The sequence below is a fragment of the Salvelinus sp. IW2-2015 genome, unplaced genomic scaffold, assembly GCF_002910315.2.
Source record: "Salvelinus sp. IW2-2015 unplaced genomic scaffold, ASM291031v2 Un_scaffold3072, whole genome shotgun sequence".
NCBI classification, from domain to species: domain Eukaryota; kingdom Metazoa; phylum Chordata; class Actinopteri; order Salmoniformes; family Salmonidae; genus Salvelinus; species Salvelinus sp. IW2-2015.
The window spans coordinates 91,161-111,348 of record NW_019944363.1 but is presented as its reverse complement, the minus strand read 5'-3'; the positions used below and the strand labels follow the sequence as shown (position 1 = coordinate 111,348).

The following is a 20,188-nucleotide window of genomic DNA, read 5'->3' as shown; positions in this document are numbered from 1 at the left end:
GCACTGTTTAATGGGTGTGTGTGTGTATGTTCCAACAGGAGACATGTGTCCCAGCTAGAGGAGGGGAACGTTGGGACCCTACACCCTCTGTATCAGGTCACCTGTCAGCCCTGGATCACCTTCATGGCTAAAGTTGGTGAGTGGCMCCTCTGCCCTCTCCTTACCCCTCTCCTTATTTCTGCTGGAGTGGAAAGGAGACAGGACAGGAGGTAATATAAAAGATGATCTGCTTCCCAAACCGATTGTCTGTTTTGCTTGATGGGCTCTGGTCTAAAGTAGTGCACTGTAAAGGGAATAGGGTGCCGTTTGGGATGAAGCCATCGTCTCCCATCTCTTCTCTGTGAGAGACTCTCATTTTCTGTTTCTTCTCCTTTTCTCTCACTCTGTCTCTGGTGTAAATAGGATGCCCGTCCATTCAGCAGTGCACCGCTGAGATTGCCTCCCAGTTCCTGCTTCCTCCCATCCTGACAGAGATTGGCAATCTGGTCACCTCCCTGGCCAGTGACACCACAGTCAAGGTGTTCGAGAGGACGAGGTGGGTCATTTGAAAGAATCAAGTAAATCGCTGGAAAGACACAATCACTGGAAAGAATCAAGCATTTGAATATGTGTGAATTATTTTAAATGCTTCCAGCTAGTTTGGAAAGAGTATATATCAGGAACGCATGTATATACATACATAAGCTTACAAACACATTTCACAAACTTCATCTTTCAAGACAGTTTTGAAAGGATATGTTTTTATATATAATGACTTTATCATTTGTGTTTTTGTTTGGTCCCCTAGTTGTCCCCAAGGAGACATCTTTGTTCCCATGCCTCTGATCCAACACCTTAGCCAACCACCTGCCACCTCTAGAACCTTCATCCTCATTGGAAGGAACTTCCACCAGTGGCATTGCTGCACAGAGCAAGGTACCTGCTATAGCCAGAGTTCTATTATCTCTGTGCTCTGAAAGAAGTCACTGTTTGCTTGACCCATGATTTTGTTTGCTTATTTGATTCATGGAGTTAAACATAATCATTGGTCTTTATAAGTATGTGATGCTCATTTTATTCACCTCAAATGATGCCCCATTTCCTATTCTTTTTGAGAAATAAAAAAATGTGGAGGTACCCTTTTCCTCTGAGGTACCTTTTTTTGGAATGTGTAGTTAAATATCTGGATTGTGTGGTCAAACATACTTTACTAAATGACTTAATGAAAGTAATAATACATCAGCATAATAGAGAGATATTATTATGATGCTAACGGGCAGAACTGGGCACAAACCCAAATACTAAATTCTAACCCAACCTGGAACATTTCTAGCAATTTCCCAATGTCTCATCGCAACTCTTTTCTCTCCACTTCAGAAACAGCATGCCTTTCATGGCATGGTTCTAATAACTATTGCTAATGAATAACTGTAGATGAGTGTAGACGTGCATTATATACACACAGGCAGCATTGTTTCTAAGCTTAGTGTGACATGACATGCTTTCTCTGCTACTGTTCTGTACTTGGGTTCTCTCTCTCCTCTGTCACTCTGACAATCAAAGCAACCCTTTTCAAACTTTAACTGCCTAACATTTCTTTATTTATTTCTTTTGAAACAATCTCTGTGTCTGTAGCTTTAGCTTAGTGTCTCTGTGTAGCTAGCTCCTATAGAGCTGTCTGTTGCCAGTGCCTGCATCCTGCCAGTGCCTGCATCCTGCCAYTGCCTGCATCCTGCCAATGCCATGCTGTTTGTTTGTGCTCATCTCTATTTGCCCACAGAAGACAGTTCAGATGATGAGAACACCCCTGTGCTTAGTAAGTTCACATGTAAGTCTGACTCTGCCTCTCCTCCTCATAGTAAGTTCACATGTAAGTCTGACTCTGCCCTCCTCCTCATAGTAGGTTGACAGGTAAGTCTGACTCTGCCCTCCTCATAGTAGGTTGACAGGTAAGTCTGACTCTGCCCTCCTCATAGTAGGTTGACAGGTGAGTCTGACTGCCCTCCTCCTCTTAGTAAGTTCACATGTAAGTCTGACTCTGCCCTCCTCCTCATAGTAGGTTGACAGGTAAGTCTGACTCTGCCCTCCTCCTCATAGTAGGTTGACAGGTAAGTCTGACTCTGCCCCCCTCTCATAGTAGGTTGACAGGTAGGTCTGACTGCCCTCCTCCTCATAGTAGGTTGACAGGTAAGTCTGACTCTGCCCTCCTCCTCATAGTAGGTTGACAGGTAAGTCTGACTCTGCCCCCCTCTTCATAGTAGGTTGACAGGTAGGTCGTTGACTGCCCTCCTCCTCATAGTAGGTTGACAGGTAAGGCTTGACTCTGCCCTCCTCCTCATCATAGTAGGTTGACAGGTAAGTCTGACTCTGCCCTCCTCCTCGTAGTAGGTTGGACAGGTGAGTCTGACTCTGCCCCCCTCTTCGTAGTAGGTTGACAGGTAAGTCTGACTCTGCCCCCCTCTTCGATAGTAGGTTGACAGGTAAGTCTGACTCTGCCCCCCTCTTCGTAGTAGGTTGACAGGTGAGTCTGACTCTGCCCCCCTCTTCATAGTAGGTTGACAGGTGAGTCTGACTCTGCCCCCCTCTTCATAGTAGGTTGACAGGTGAGTCTGACTCTTCCCCCCTTCGTAGTAGGTTGACAGGTGAGTCTGACTCTGCCCCCCTCTTCATAGTAGGTTGACAGGTGAGTCTGACTCTGCCCCCCTCTTCGTAGTAGGTTGACAGGTGAGTCTGACTCTGCCCCCCTCTCGTAGTAGGTTGACAGGTAAGTCTGACTCTGCCCCCCTCTTCGTAGAGGTTGACAGGTGATTGTCTGACTCTGCCCCCCTCTTCGTAGTAGGTTGACAGGTAAGTCTGACTCTGCCCCCCTCTTCGTAGTAGGTTGACAGGTGAGTCTGACTCTGCCCCCCTCTTCGTAGTAGGTTGACAGGTGAGTCTGACTCTGCCCCCCTCTTCGTAGTAGGTTGACAGGTAAGTTTACCTGCAGCCAGCCCAACCAAGCAACACTATCTCTAGGCTGTTTTGGTTTCATTCAGATTTCTTAATTCATATGGAATTCTATTTACCTGTTGAGCCTGATAATATTTGTCCAAAAAATAATGGTGAAAAAACTGAATCTCTGTTGCCTTCAGAAAGTATTCGTACCCCTTGACTTACTCCACATTTTGTTGTGTTACAGCCTGAATTCAAAATTGATAATTTTTTTTGTTTGTTTTCTCTCACCCACATCTACATACAATACCCCATAATGACAAAGTGAAAATGTTTTTTTTAGATTTTATTTCAAATGTTTTGAAAATTAAATGGACATGTGAATTACATAAGTATTCACACCCCTTTTCTATTACACTCCAATTTGAGCTCCGGTGCATCCAATTGCCTTTGATAATTCTTCATGTCACTAAAATTTGATTGGAGTCCACCTGTGGCCAATTCAATTGTTTGTACATGATTTAGAAAGAAACACACCTGTTTATAGAAGGTTCCACAGTTGACAGTGCATGTCAGAGCAGAAACTATACCATGAAGTCCAAGGAACTGTCCGTAGATCTCCGAGAATTATGATGAGTGTATCTACCTGAGAAAGGGTATAAAACCATTTCTAGTGTTGAAAGTTTCCAAGAGCACAGTGAAACTCCCCAGACTGCCTAGAACTGGCCGTCCAACCAAACTGGGCAAGAAGGAGCTTGGTTAGGGAGGTGACCAAGAACCCAATGACCACACTGACAGAACTACAGAGTTCCTTGGCTGAGTTGTGAGAACCTGCCAGAAGGACAACKGTCTTTACAGCACTTCACCAATCTGGGCTTTATGGGAGAGTGGCCAGACGGAAGCCATTCCAGAGAAAAGGGCACATGACAGGACGACTGGTGTTGCAAAAAGGCACGTGAAAGACTGAGAGCATAAGTTAAAAGWTTCTGTGGTTTGATGAGACAGAAAACCAGGCACAGCTCATCACCCATCTAACACCATCCCTACTGTGAAGCATGGTTGTGGCAGCATCATGCTATGGGGATGCTTTTCAGTGGCAGGGACTGGGAGACTGGTAAGGATAGAGGGAACAATGAATGGAGCCAAATACAGGCAAATCCTTGATGAGAACCTGCTTCAGAGTGCAAATGACCTTAGACAATGACCCCAAGCATACAGCCAAAGCAACACTGGAATGGCTTCAGGACAAAGTCCTTGAGTGACCCAGCCAAAGCCCAGACTTGAATCCCATTGATAAACTGTGGAAAGACTTGAAGATTGCTGTTCACTGCTGCTACCCTTCTAACTTAAGAGCTTGAGAAAATCTACAAGGAAAAATGGGAGAGAATCCCCAAATACAGACATACCGAAGATGATGAAAGCTGTAATCGCCGCCAAAGGTGCTTCTACAAAGTATTGACTCAGGGGTGTGAATACTTATTTAAATCAGTTCTGTATTTCATTTTCAATAAATTAGCAAAAATMTATTAGAACGTGTTTTCACTTTGTCATAATGGGGTATTGTGTGTAGACGGGTGAGAAAAATAATCAATTTAATCCGTTTTGAATTCAGGCTGTAACACAACAACATGTGGAATAAGTCAAGAGGTATGAATACTTTCTGAAGACACTAAGTAATTTTTGGAATGTAAAGCTTTGTACTCAATGCTTAGGTGTATGCATGGTTATGAGCTGTGCATCATATCATGTTGCTTAATAAGGATGACCTTATATCTGTGAATATGAAGAGTTCAGTTTCCTCTGTCTCGTCTCCCTCAAACTGACTTCATATTTCAATTCCAAATATCAAATCTCACTATTTCTACTTTCATAAATGGTTGCAATTTCTCTTAAAGCTTAAGTCTCTGGCTGTCTGGAAAAGTACTTTTTCCAGTGATGCTAAGTCTATMTCTTAGAAAAGGAAAGGGTTTTCTTTTTCTCCTGCTCTAAAAGCAGTAGCAGACTAGCCCCATGCACGCCTCTCAGGATGGCTCTGTGAATCATTTCATGCAACTGGCCCTGGGGGCTTAGAAAACCTTACTGAGATATTTTGCTGGTTATGTCCTAAATGACATGCTATTCCTTACCTAGTACACTAGTTTTGACCACAGCCCATAGCCTATGTCTGCTAGGATGTAATGAGAACCGTTTATGATTGAATTTTAATAGCTTCATATTTAAAATTCACTTTCCCACAATAGGGTAGCTGACTATCCGTTTAGTCATATACTCTATGGTAAATAAGAGATTAAATATTCTGGTCCAAGACATTTAAGGTCCCCTAGTTAAATTGATTCAGCCTACCCTACCATGTCTTATCTTAGAGACAGGGTTTGGCTCCACTCAGGTCTCTCCTGTCTTCTGTCTGTCTTCTGTCTGTCTGCTCCAGGGTTGGTTATGGTCAAATATATTGAAATTCAGAAGTTAAACTGAAATTGCAGTTCCAGTTGTCCTCATTGCTTTTCAATGAAGAACATTCAGAATTGAAATGTAATTAACCCCAACCCTGGTCATCGTCCCCCCTTGTGGCCCACTCTCACTGTCTTCCCTCCCTATATGTCCAATCAGCTCATAAAGGCTTCCAGCGCTTCGAGGCCTTGGAGCAGTCTGATTGGTTCAGCCCAGGGCAGTCCTGGAGGGGTGTGGCCCCAAGGCAGAGGTTTCTCCTCATACACATCCTGAAGAAGAAGGTGGGGAGAAGAGGAGTGTGTTATTATTAAAAATAAAACAAATTATTTGGAAGCAGCAGCTATTCTTCCTGGTGTGTGTGTTCCTGGTGCGTGCGTGCGTGCGCACGGGAGTTGCCTATAACAAGAGATGGCAAAATTTATCGGGATGTTGCTCCATTTTCACTCAAAGGCTGTATGGGATGGGTTGATCTCTCTCTCTCCCCTCTCCCCTCTCCAGGTGACCCTGTACACCTATAACTGGTCAGTGGACCTTGGAGCCTCTCTGAACCGTGGGCTGGTGAGGCTGGTCCAGTGGCAGAATGCCAGGGCCCACGTTGTCCACTGTCTCCTCAACCAGAAGATGGGTCTCTTCCACCACTGCTGCTTCTCTGACACACCGGCCCACGCAGACCTCAATCAGGTAAACGTTTCTCACTCACCAAGTTCATATACATGTACCAGAAAATCCACAGACAATCTCACACAACCATCATACTTGTATGAGTGTTAGATTATAACCACACACCAAGACCATTACTGAGGTCTTTAAATCAGACACACCTGCCCAAGACCTGAAAGGTAAACGCTCAGTCTCACGCATGGCACAGCAGTCTGCTTTAATTCATCACAGTCTAACACCCTTTGATGCAACATAACTGTGGCCTGTAAGTATACATTATATTAAAGATATGTCACACACAATCTACGAATAGTACAATGTTAGGATTGGGACCATTGTCCTGGTGGCTTATATAAAGTTTGGGTCAGTCAGGGGGAATCAGTCTGTTAGTTTGTGGTGCATGATATAGGATTTACCTCAGTGTTTTAATCAAAAGGCTCAGTCTTTTCTGTTTCCTTCTACGCGGGCCAGTACCCTTGTCTCACTGGACCATGGCTCCTGCTTTCACCTGGGGCCAAAGCAAGGCCACTGGTACTTTTTAGATGGCATTTACATAACAATGTCACACGTGTAATGGTAACACAATTATACTAGAGTTTACATGAACATAAAACACTGGCATCGAGGTAAGTCTCCATGGAAATGRGGTATTAGTGTTAGTGGAGCATCTGGTGGTACAGCAGGTATAGGCCAGGCCACTCCCGAGGCAGGTTACATACATCTGTCAGCTCCTGAGGGTGGGACGTGGATTCTTTCCACACTAGCAGGTCCTGTACCTCCTCATTGCTTTTATTTTATGTCCCCCTCTCACTCTCCTCTGCTTTGTCACTTCTCTTAGTTAAAGCTGGGAGGCTGGGTGTCTTCTCGTCACTAAATCCCCTCCTTAATCTCTGTTTCTCTCTGAGGTTTAAACCGCAGTAGTTTAAAACATCTGCTATCAACAGCTCTGTCACTTCTTTACTTTGTCCTTTACATTCAGTTCTTTCAGCCCTCATTGGAATTGCATTGCAAGGAGTTGCATTGTTAAGCTAAATGGTGTAACTACAGTTACAATATGTGCAATATCATATACTTGGAATCTCCAAGACTTATGCATCTGATCTTCCTGAATCCATTTGCACTGTTTTAAAATTCATAGTTCACTACTTTTGACCGGAGGCCTTTGATCCCTGGTTAAAAGTAGTGCACTAAATAGGGAATTGAGTGCCATTTGGGATGTACGCTTTGTCTGTTAGTTGTACTAAGTAGATTCCCCTTGGTCTTTAATACAGAACATCACCATGACCTCGTTTCCCCCCTCTCTCTGATCATCTCCGTCCCTCTTTTTCCCTCCCTCCCTCCCTAGGTATGGCATGTCAGCACTGAGGCCTTCATTCCTTCTTCTAGTCCTCTTTTTCACCTTTTCAGTCAACATCCCCGTCAGCCTCTTTGTATCTCTGAATCCTTTTGATAAGCTCCCGGAGAGGAGCGGAGAGAATGACTGTGTCCCAAATAAATCAAATCAAATGTTATTTGTCACATGCTCCGAATACAACAGGTGTAGGTAGACCTTACCGTGAAATGCTTGCTTACAAGGCCTTAACCAAAAATGCAGTTCAAGAAATAGTTAAGAAAATATTTGCTAAATAAACTAAAGTAAAACATTTAATTAAAGTAACACACTAAGATTACATAACAATAACGAGGCTGTATACAGGGGCTACCGGTAACGAGTCAATGTGGGGGGGGGTACAGGTTAGTTCAGGTAACTTGTACATGTAGTTAGGGGTTAAGTGACTATGCATAGATAATAAACAGTGAATAGCAGGAGTGTAAAAACATAGGGGGGGTGTCAATGTAAATAGTCCGGGTGGCCATATGATTAATTGTTCAGCAGTCTTATGGCTTGGGGGTAGAAGCTGTTAAGTAGTCTTTTGGACCTCTGGTACCACTTGCCGTGGCTGTAGTCTTTGACCATTTTTGGGCCTTCCTCTGACACGCCTAGTATATAGGTCCTGGATGGCAGGAAGCTTGGACCCAGTGATATATTGGGTAGTGCGCACTACCCTCTGTAGTACCATACAGTCAGATGCCAAGCAGTTGCCATAACAGGCGGTGATGCAACCAGTCAGGATGTCAAATCATTTCAGTCTTCTGAGGGGTAAAATGACTGTTTTGGTGTGTTTGGACCATGACACTTTGTTGGTGATGTGGGCACCAAGGAACTTGAAACTCTTGACCCGCTCCACTACAGCCCGTCAATGTTAATGGGGGCCTGTTCGGCCCTTCTTTTCCTGTAGTCCACGATCAGCTCCTTTGTGTTGCTCACATTGAGAGAGAGAGAGAGAGAGAGAGAGAGAGGTTGTTGTCCTGGCACCACACTATGTAGTGGAATAGCACCCTATTCCCCTATGTAGTGCACTGCTTTTGACCGGGTGCCATTTGGGACACAGCTGAGGAGTGTAGAGAATCATTCAGCTCTCCGACTTCACGGCCCGTGTTTTTAGTTCCGTAGCTCCAGGGTCAAAAACAAAGAATGCCTATAATTTCTGAGCAGTCTGCCTGAATGCTTGACTACAAGAGAGGAAAGAGAGAGGTATTTTTAGGTGCTTTTAGATGATTTTGCTAAAACAATAGCACTGTTTTACTCGTTGCTTTTCCCTTGGAACTTAAGAGGATACACATATTGCGTTTTTGTTTAACAGTGTTTTTGAGGTCATAACTGTGATAAATGGGACAAACATCCTCCTAACATTTTGTCAGTAAATAAGTGCAATGCCATTGCCCCCAGTGTCATCGCAAGTCAACCAATTACAGTGCAAAAAAGTCAACATAAAAGAAAGGAAATGTCCCAAACTTTTTCTCTATTTCGTTCTCGATGCCCTCTTAATCGCCTCTACACTAATGAATGAGGACAGAAGGCAGAGTCAAAGCGGCAGAAAATTTGCCCGCGCAGACCGTCATCTGTCACTGTCCTGATGAGGAGCACAGTGGGCACCAGTGCCCAGTTCAACCCCCTTCACCCCCTGGGCACGAGACAGACACTGGACAGAGGGCTCTGCCCATAGAGATCCTATTAAATTATTATTCTAATTTATAATTCTATGGCTTTGCCACACTGGGGCATCTGGGCCCTCCCCGTCCTCCTCTTCCTCCTCGTCCATTGCCCCGGTCCTGCCCAGCAGCCATTAAGCTGCTCTCTTGAGCTAACTTCCCCAAAAGTTCCTTTTAGTAGGGTGGGGGGGTGTTGAGGGCATATAAGCTGTGCAGTGTAAATCAGGGCATGCTGTCCATGCACCATCTCCAAAGCTTCAGCACTCCTTTGGGTTGACTATAATCCCTGCTACAGTTTGAGTCAAGGGCTCAGTCCAGTTGTATTAGGCTTTTAAAGTAGATCATGGTTTCAGCCCTACCAGAGTTGGTCTGTACATTTGATGTCTATAAACAGATACTGTAGTTTATGAAAATATGGGTTTCTGAAGTGTTATTCTACCGTTTAGGTTTATCTAATATGTCAAATAAAATCTAATTGTGTTGGTCACATACACGTGTTTAGCAGATGTTGTTGCGGGGGTAGCGAAATGCTTGTGTTCCTAGCTCCAACAGTGCAGTAGTATCTAACAAGTAATATCTAACAATTTCACAACAATACACACAAATCTAAGTAAAGGAATGGAATTAAGAATATATAAATATATAGACGAGCAATGTCAGAGCGGCATAAACTAAGATACAGTAGAATAGAATACAGTATATACAGATAAGATGAGTAATGCAAAATATGTGAACATTATTAAAGTGACTAGTGTTGCATTATTAATGTGGCCAGTGATTTCAAGTCTATGTATATAGGCAGCAGCCTCTAATGTGCCGGTGATGTGATGGCTATTTAACATTCTGATGGGCTTGAGATAGAATCTGTTTTTCATTCTCCTAGTCCTGGCTTTGATGCACCTCTACTGACCTCGCCTTCTGGATGATACCAGGGTGAACAGGCAGTGGCTCATTTGGTTGTTGTCCTTGATTATCTTTTTGGCCTTCCTGTGACATCGGGTGCTGTAGGTGTCCTGGAGCACCACCCTCTGGGGAGAGCCCTGCGGTTGCAGGCGGTACAGTTGCCATACCAGGCGGTGATACAGCCCGACAGGATGCTCTCAATTGTGCATCTGTAAAAGTTTGAGGGTTTTAAGTGCCACGCCAAATTTCTTCAGCCTCCTGAGGTTGGATGGATGGACCATTTCAGTTTGTCAGTGATGTTTACGCCGAGGAACTTGAAGCTTTCCACCTTCTCCACTGCGGTCCAGTCGATGTGGATAGGGGGGTGCTCCCTCTGCTGTTTCCTGAAGTCCACGATCAGCTCCTTTTGTTTTGTTGACGTTGAGTGAGATGTTATTTTCCTGGCACCACACTCCCAGAGCACTGACCTCCTCCCTTTAGGCTGTCATGTCATTGTTGGTAATCAAGCCTACTACTGTTGTGTCGAGGCGTGCGTGGCCACGCAGTCATGGGTGAACAGGGAGTACAGGAGGGGGCTGAGCACGCACCCTTGTGGGGCCCCAGTGTTGAGGATCAGCGAAGTGGAGATGTTGAACAACATTCTTACATACAGTGGGGCAAAAAAGTATTTAGTCAGCCACCAATTGTGCAAGTTCTCCCACTTAAAAAGATGAGAGGCCTGTAATTTTCATCATAGGTACACTTCAACTATGACAGACAAAATGAGAAAAGAAATCCAGAAAATCACATTGTAGGATTTTTTATGAATTTATTTGCAAATTATGGTGGAAAATAAGTATTTGGTCACCTACAAACAAGCAAGATTTCTGGCTCTCACAGACCTGTAACTTTCTTCTTTAAGAGGCTCCTCTGTCTCCACTCGTTACCTGTATTAATGGCACCTGTTTGAACTTGTTATCAGTATAAAAGACACCTGTCCACAACCTCAAACAGTCACACTCCAAACTCCACTATGGAAGAACAAAGAGCTGTCAAAGGACACCAGAAACAAAATTGTAGACCTGCACAGGCTGGGAAGACTGAATCTGCAATAGGTAAGCAGCTTGGTTTGAAGAAATCAACTGTGGGAGCAATTATTAGGAAATGAGACATACAAGAACTGATAATCCCCTCGATCTGGGTCCCACGCAAGATCTCACCCCGTGGGGTCAAAATGATCACAAAAAATCCCAGAACCACACGGGGGGACCTAGTGAATGACCTGCAGAGAGCTGGGACCAAAGTAACAAAGCCTACCATCAGTAACACACTACGCCGCCAGGGACTCAATCCTGCAGTGCCAGACGTGTCCCCCTGCTTAAGCCAGTACATGTCCAGGCCGTCTGAAGTTTGCTAGAGAGCATTTGGATGATCCAGAAGAAGATTGGGAGAATGCTAATGGTCAGATGAAACCAAAATAGAACTTTTTTGGTAAAAACTCAACTCGTCGTGTTTGGAGGACAAAGAATGCTGAGTTGCATCCAAAGAACACATACCTACTGTGAAGCATGGGGGTGGAACATCATGCTTTGGGATGTTTTTCTGCAAAGGACCAAGTGACTGATCCGTGTAAAGGAAAGAATGAATGGGGCCATGTATCAGGGATTTTGAGTGAAAACCTCCTTCCATCAGCAAGGGCATTGAAGATGAAACGTGGCTGGGTCTTTCAGCATGACAATGATCCCAAACACACCGCCGGGCAACGAAGGAGTGGCTTCGTAAGAAGCATTTCAAGGTCCTGGAGTTGCCTAGCCAGTCTCCAGATCTCAACCCATAGAAAATCTTTGGAGGGAGTTGAAAGTCCGTGTTGCCCAGCAACAGCCCCAAAACATCACTGCTCTAGAGGAGATCTGCATGGAGGAATGGGTCAAAATACCAGCAAGGTGTGTGAAAACCTTGTGAAGACTTACAGAAAACGTTTGACTTCTGTCATTGCCAACAAAGGGTATATAACAAAGTATTGAGAAACTTTTGTTTTGACCAAATACTTATTTTCCACCGTAATTTGCAAATAAATTCGTTAAAAATCCTACAATGTGATTTTCTGGATTTTTCCCTCATTTTGTCTGTCATAGTTGAAGTGTACCTATGATGAAAATTACAGGCTCTCTCATATTTTTAAGTGGGAGAACTTGCACAATTGGTGGCTGACTAAATCTTTTTTGCCCCACTGTAGGTATTCCTCTTGTCCAGATGGGATAGGGCAGTACGATGGCTTTCGTCTGTGGATCTATTGGGGCGGTAAGCAAATCTAAGTGGGTTTTGGGTGGCAGGTAAGGTAGAGGTGATATGATCCTTGACTAGTCTCTCAAAGCACTTCATGATGCAGAATGAGTGCTATGGGGCGATAACTTTTAATTCAGTTACCTTTGTTCTGTACCCAAGAAAGCAATGGTTCCATCTTGACGCATGTGGGGACAGCAGCATGGGATAGGGAGAAATTGAATATGTCGTAAACACTCCAGCCAGCTGGTCTGCGCATGCTCTGAGGATGCGGCTAGGGATGCCGTCTGTGCCGGCATCCTTGTGAGGGTATAACGCTTAAAGTCTTACTCACGTCAGCTACGGACACGGAGAGCCCACAGTCCTTGGTAGCGGGCCACGTCGGTGGCACTGTGTTATCCTGAAAGCGTGCGAAGGGTTTAGATTGTCTGAAGCAAGACGTCGGGTACGTAAACACGACGTCGCTGGTTTTCCTTTTGTAATCCGTGATTGTCCGTAGACCTGCCATATACAGTTTGAAGTCGGAATTTTACAATACACTTATGTTTGTGTCATTAAAACTTGTTTTTGAACCACTCAACAAATGTCTTGTTAAAAACTATATGAGCTATTGACAAGTCGGTTAGGTCATCTACTTTGTGCATGACACAAGTAATTTTTCCAACAATTGTTTACAGACAGATTATTTCACTTATAATTCACTGTATCACAATTCCAGGTGGTCAGAAGTTTACATGCACTAAGTTGACTCAGCCTTTAAAACTTCTTATGGCTGCATCCCGCTACCGGGATTGATATGACAACAGCCAGTGAAAGTGCAGGGCGCCAAATTCAAACAACAGAAATCTCATAATTAAAATTCCTCAGACAATCATGTGTCTTATATCATTTTAAAGGTAATCTTATTGTTAATCCCACCAAAGTGTCCGATTTCAAATAGGCTTTTCAGCGAAAGCACTACAAACGATTATGTTAGGTCACCACAAAACCACAATAAGCACAGCCATTTTTTCCAGCGAAAGATAGCTTTCACAAAACCCAGAAATAGAGATACAATTAATCACTAACCTTTGATTATTTTCATCAGATGACACTCATAGGACTTCATGTTACACAATACATGCATGTTTTGTTTGATTAAGTTCATATTTATAACAAAAATCTGAGTTTACATTGGCGCGTTACATTCACTAGTTCCAAAAACATCAAGTGATTTTGCATAGCCACATCGTTTCAACAGAAATACTCATCATAAATGTAGATGATAATACAAGTTATACACGTGGAATTATAGATATACCTCTCCTTAATGCAACCGCTGTGTCAGATCTTTTTTTTTTTATTACGGAAAAAGCAAATCATGCAATAACCTGAGACGGAGCTCAGAACAATAGCCAAATTAGCCGCCATGTTGGGGTCAACAGAAACCAAAAAATACATGATAAATGTTTCCTTACCTTTGATGAACTTCATCAGAATGCATTCCTAGGAATCCCAGGTCCACAATAAATGCTTGATTTGTTCGATTAATGTCTGTTATTTATGTCCAATTAGCTACTTTGGTTAGCGCTTTTGGTAAACAATTCCAAAGTCACAAAGCGCTTCCACTATAACATGACGAAATGTCCAAAAGTTCCGTAACAGTCAGTAGAAACATGTCAAACGATGTACTGAATCAATCTTTAGAATGTTGTTAACATACATCTTGAATAACGTTCCAACCGGAGAATTAGATTGACTTCAGAAGAGCGGTGGAACGGAGGTCCTCATGCGCATGTGAAAGCATGGTCAGCTCGTGGCAGACCTGACTAATTCCGGTCCCTTCACATTAGAGTCATCAGACAAAGTTCTGTTGACTGTTGACATCTAGTGGAAGCCGTAGGAAGTGAAAACTCATCAATATCTCGCTGTAATTTCAATGAGAGCTTGGTTGAAAATCTGCCACCTCAGAAAAAATTCGAACAGGAAGTGGAACTTCTCAGGATTTTGCCTGCCATATGAGTTCTGTTATACTCACAGACATAATTCAAACAGTTTTACAAACTTCAGAGTGTTTTCTATCCAATACGAATAATAATATGCATATATTAGCAACTGGGACTGAGGAGCAGGCAGTTTACTATGGGCACCTTTCATCCAAGCTACTCAATACTGCCCCTGCAGCCATAAGAAGTTTTAAACAGCTTGGAAAATTCCAGAAAGTGATGTCATGGCTTTAGAAGCTTCTGATAGACTAATTGACATAATTTGAGTCAATTGGAGGTGTACCTGTGGATATATTTCAAGACCTACCTTCAAACTCAGTGCCCTTTGCTTGACATCATGGGAAAATCTAAAGAAATCAGCCAAGACCTCAGAAGAAAAAATTGGAGACCTCCACAAGTCTGGTTCATCCTTAGGAGCAATTTCCAAACGCCTGAAGGTACCACGTTCATCTGTACAAACAATAGTACGCAAGTATAAACACCATGGGACCACACAGCCGTCATACCGCTCAGGAAGGAGACACGTTCTGTCTCCTAGAGATGAATGTACTTTGGTGCGAAAAGTTCAAATCAATCCCAGAACAGCAGCAAAGGACCTTGTGAAGATGCTGGAGGAAACAGGTACAAAAGTATCTATATCCACAGTAAAATGAGTCTTATATCGCCATAACCTGAAAGGCCGCTCAGCAAGGAAGAAGCCACTGCTCCATAACCGCCATAAAAAAGCCAAACTACGGTTTGCTGCTGCACATGGAGACAAAGATCGTACTTTTTGGTCTGATGAAACAAAAATAGAACTGTTTGACCATAATGACCATCGTTATGTTTAGAGAAAAAAGGGGGATGCTTGCAAGCCAAAGAACACCATCCCAACCGTGATGGATGGGGGTGGCAGCATCATGTTGTGGGGGTGCTTTGCTGCAGGAAGGACTGGTGCCCTTCACAAAATAGATGGTGTTATGTGGATATATTGAAGCAACATCTCAAGACAAATGGGTCTTCCAAATGGACAATGACCCCAAGCATACGTCCAAAGTTGTGGCAAAATGGCTTGAGGACAACGAAGTCAAGGTATTGGAGTGGCCATCACAAAGCCCTGACCTCAATCCTACAGAACATTTGTGGGCAGAACTGAAAAAGTATCTGCGAGCAAGGAGGCCTACAAACCTGACTCGGTTACACCAGCTCTGTCAGGAGGAATGGGCCAAAATTCACCCAACTTATTGTGGGAAGCTTGTGGAAGGCTACCCGAAACGTTTGACCCAAGTGAAACAATTTAAAGGCAATGCTACCAAATACTAATTGAGTGTATGTGAACTTCTGACCCACTGGGAATGTGATGGAAAAAATTAAAGCTGAAATAAATCATTCTCTCTACTATTATTCTGACATGTCACAATCTTAAAATAAAGTGGTGATCCTAACTGACCTAAAACAGGGAGTTTTTTTACTAGGATTAAATGTCAGTAGTTGTGAAAAACTGAGTTTAAATGTATTTGGCTAAGGTGTATGTAAACATCCTACTTTAACTGTACGTCTCATGTCTGAGCCGTTTAATTACGACTCCACTTTGTCTCTATACTGACGTTTTGCCTGTTTAATTGATTTACTGAGGGAATAACTACACTGTTTGTATTCGGCCATATTCCCAGTCACCTTGCCATGTGTGTACAACTTGTCTTCAATTAGTTGATTTATTACAGAGGAATATTGAGTTGGAATTCTGATTTGTCAGATATGAGTTTCAAACCCAATGGCTTTGGCTTGTTTGAGGTACATCATTCATGTGTGTTTAATAAAAAAAATATTGTCATGGTATGTTCACCAGAAAGTTACTTGTTTAGTAACTTCGAGAAAACCTCACAGCTTCTCCGCATCCCTCACTCACTCATCTCTCATTTCAACTCTCATTTTCCTCTTTCTCTGTCACTCCCCCTCTAATCTCCTCCTCCTTTCCTTCAATTCCTCTGTTTCTCTCCCTCTCTCCAGCTACAGTATCTCTCTACAGTATCTCTCTACAGTATCTCTCTCCAGTATCTCTCTCCAGTATCTCTCTCCAGCTACAGTATCTCTCTCCAGCTACAGTATCTCTCTCCAGCTACAGTATCTCTCTCCAGCTACAGTATCTCTCTGCTTCTCTTCCTCTCTCCTTTCTCTCTGCTTCTCTTTACATCTCCCTCTCATCTACTTCCTCCCTCTCTCTCCCAGCAGGAGTCCAACCCGTTCATCAACCCGACCATTGAGGCCGATGCACTGCTGAGGAGCCCGGTGCCCGGCAAGGACCAGGGCAAGGTGTCTAGCTCTGGCCGCTCCCTGGCCCCCCTCCACTTCCCCTCGGAGCTGGTGCCCTTTGACGAGGCCCTCAGGGACTTGGGGACGGGCCGACCCCTGGCCAGCACTCAGGACGGGGCTGACGTGGTGGCTCGGCACGGGACCCAGCTACTGGAGGTCAAGGCTGCAGAACGCAGAGGTCAGAGTTTTTTTAAATTTAATTTAATTTCACCTTTATTTAACCAGGTAGGCAAATTGAGAACACGTTCTCATTTACAATTGCGACCCTGGCCAAAGATAAAGCAAAGCAGTTCGACACATACAACAACACATAGTTACACATGGAGTAAAACAAACATACAGTCAATAATACAGTGAAAAAATAAGTCTATATACAATGTGAGCAAGTGAGGTGAGATAAGGGAGGTGAAGGCAAACAAAATATATATATAAATAAAATAAAATATAAAAGGCCATGGTGGCGAAGTAAATACAAATATAGCAAGTAAAAAAAATAAAAATAAAACACTGGAATGGTTGGTTTGCAGTGGAAGAAAGTGTAAAGTAGAGATAGAAATAATGGGTGCAAAGGAGCAAAATAAATAAATAAATACAGTAGGTAAAGAGGTAGTTGTTTGGGCTAAATTATAGATGGGCTATGTACAGTGCAGTAATCTATGAGCTGCTCTGACAGCTGGTGCTTAAAGCTAGTGAGGGAGATAAGTGTTTCCAGTTTCAGAGATTTTTGTAGTTCGTTCCAGTCATTGGCAGCAGAGAACTGGAAGGAGAGGCGGCCAAAGGAAGAATTGTTTTGGGGTGACAGAAGAGATATACCTGCTGGAGCGCGTGCAACAGGTAGATGCTCTATGTGACCAGCGAGCTGAATAAGGGGACTTTACCTAGCAGGTCTTGTAGATGACCTGGAGCCAGTGGGTTTGGCGACGAGTATGAAGCCAACGAGAGTGTACAGGTCGCAGTGGTGGGTAGTATATGGGGCTTTGGTGACAAAACGGATGGCACAGTGATAGACTGCATCCAATTTATTGAGTAGGGTTTTGGAGGCTATTTTGTAAATGACATCACCGAAGTCGAGGATTGGTAGGATGGTCAGTTTTACAAGGGAATGTTTGGCAGCAATGAGTGAAGGATGCTTTGTTGCGGAATAGGAAGCCAATTCTAGATTTAACTTTGGATTGGAGATGTTTGATGTGAGTCTGGAAGGAGAGTTTACAGTCTAAACCAGACACCTAGTATTTGTAGTTGTCCAACATAAGTAGAGCCGTCAGAGTAGTGATGTTGGACAGGCGGGCAAGGTGCAGGCAGCGATCGGTTGAAGAGCATGCATTTAGTTTACTTGTATTTAAGAGCAATTGGAGGCCACGGAAGGAGAGTTGTATGGGATTGAAGCTCGCCTGGAGGGTTGTTAACACAGTGTCAAAAGAAGGGCCAGAAGTATACAGAATAGTGTCGTCTGCGTAGAGGTGGATCAGAGAATCACCAGCAGCAAAAGCGACATCATTGATATTTACAGAGAAAAGAGTCGGTCCAAGAATTGAACCTGTGGCACCCCCATAGAGACTGCCAGAGGCCCGGAACAACAGACCCTCCGATTTGACACACTGAAACTCGATCAGAGAAGTAGTTGGTGAACCAGGCGAGGCAATCATTAGAGAAACCAAGGCTGTCGAGTCTGCCGATGAGGATGTGGTGATTGACAGAGTCTAAAGCCTTGGCCAGGTCAATGAATACGGCTGCACAGTATTGTTTCCTATCGATGGCGGTTAGAATATCGTTTTATGACCTTGAGCGTGGCTGAGGTGCACCCATGACCAGCTCTGAAAACGAATTGCATAGCGGAGAAGGTATGTGTGGGGATTCGAATGGTCGGTAATCTGTTTGTTGACTTGGCTTTCGAAGACCTTAGAAAGGCAGGGTAGGATAGATATAGTCTGTAGCTGTTAGGGTCAAGAGTGTCCCCCCTTTGAAGAGGGGATAACCGCAGCTGCTTTCCAATCTTTGGGAATCTCAGACGACACGAAAGAGAGGTTGAAAAGGCTAGTAATAGGGGTGGCAACAAATTTCAGCAGATAGTTTTAGAAAAGAAAGGGTCCAGAATTATCTAGCCCGGCTTGATTTGTAAGGGTCCAGATTTTGCAGCTCTTTCAGAACATCATCAGCTGACTGTATTGGGAGAAAGAGAAATGGGGAAGGCTTGGGCGAGTAGCAGAGGGGAGGCAGTGCTGTTGACCGGGGTAGGGTAGCCAGGTGGAAAAGCATGGCCAGCCGTAGAAAAATGCTTATTGAAATTCTCAATTATAGTGGATTTGTCGGTGGTGACAGTGTTTCCTATCTTCAGTGTCAGTTGGAAGCTGGGAGGAGGTGTTCTTATTCTCCATGGACTTTAACAGTGTCCAGAACTTTTTTGAATTTGTGTTGCAGGAAGCAAATTTCTGCTTGAAAAAGCTAGCTTTGGCTTTTCTAACTGCCTGTGTATATTGGTTTCTAGCTTCCCTGAAAAGTTGCAATATCAACGGGGTCTGTTCGATGCTAATGCAGAACGCCATAGGATGTTTTTCTGTTGGTTAAGGGCAGTCAGGTCAGGAGAGAACCAAGGGCCTATATCTGTTCCTGGTTCTTAAATTTCTTGAATGGGCATGCTTATTCAAGATGGTGAGGAAGGCATTTAAAAAAAATATCCAGGCATCCTCTACTGACGGGATGAGATCAATATCCTTCCAGGATACCTCGGCCCAGGTCGATTAGAAAGGCCTGCTTCGCTGAAGTGTTTCAAGGGAGCGTTTGACAGTGATGAGTGAGGTCGTTTGACCGCGACCCATTACGGATGCAGCAATGAGGCAGTGAGTCGCTGAGATCTTGGTTGAAAACAGCAAGGTGTATTTGGAGGGCAAGTTGTTAGGATGATATCTATGAGGTACCTGTGTTTACGGAATTGGGGTGGTACCTGGTAGGTTCATTGATAATTTGTGTGAGATTGAGGGCATCAAGCTTAGATTGTAGGATGGCTGGGGTGTTAAGCATGTTCCAATTTAGGTCGCCTAGCAGCACGAGCTCTGAGATAGATGGGGCAATCAGTTCACATAATGTGTCAGACACAGCTGGGGCAGAGGGTGGTCATATAGCAGGCGGCAAAGGTGAGAGAGCTTGTTTTTAGAGAGGTGGATTTTTAAAAGTAGAAGTTTCAAATTGTTTGGGAACAGACCTGGATAGTAAAAACAGAACTCTGCAGGGAAATCTTTCAGTAGATTGCAACACCGCCCCCTTTGGCCTTCTATCTTGTCTGAAAATCTTGTAGTTGGGGATGAAAATGTCAGAATTTTGGTGTCTTTCTAAGCCAGAGATTCAGACACGGCTAAAACATCCGGTTGGCAGAGTGTGCTAAAGCAGTGAACAAAAACAAACTTAGGGAGGAGGCTTCTAATGTTAACATGCATGAAACCAAGGCTATTACGGTTACAGAAGTCATCAAAAGAAGCGCCTGGGAATAGGAGTGGAGCTAGGTTACTGCAGGGCCTGGATTCACCTCTACATCACCAAGAGGAACAGAGAGAGGAGTAGGATAAGGTACGGCTAAAAGCTATGAGAATTGGTCGTCTAGAAACAGAGAGTAAGAAGGACGTTTCTGGGGCGATAAAATAGCTTCAAGGAATATCTACAGACAAAGGTATGGTAGGATGTGAAACAGTAGAGGTAAACCT

The 20,188-nt window shown here is 43.8% G+C and overlaps 1 protein-coding gene across 1 annotated transcript in view; it reads left to right on the top strand.

The window, feature by feature from the left end:
- Positions 1–20,188, top strand: part of LOC139025692 (KICSTOR complex protein SZT2-like) — a 99,042-nt gene that overhangs the window by 14,991 nt on the left and 63,863 nt on the right. Inside the window, exons 7-13 of the mRNA XM_070440857.1 lie at positions 39–136; positions 403–535; positions 788–915; positions 1,760–1,807; positions 5,518–5,639; positions 5,857–6,039; positions 16,413–16,671. Of these exons, the coding sequence (XP_070296958.1) occupies positions 39–136; positions 403–535; positions 788–915; positions 1,760–1,807; positions 5,518–5,639; positions 5,857–6,039; positions 16,413–16,671 (971 nt within the window). The remainder of the gene's footprint in view (positions 1–38; positions 137–402; positions 536–787; positions 916–1,759; positions 1,808–5,517; positions 5,640–5,856; positions 6,040–16,412; positions 16,672–20,188) is intronic.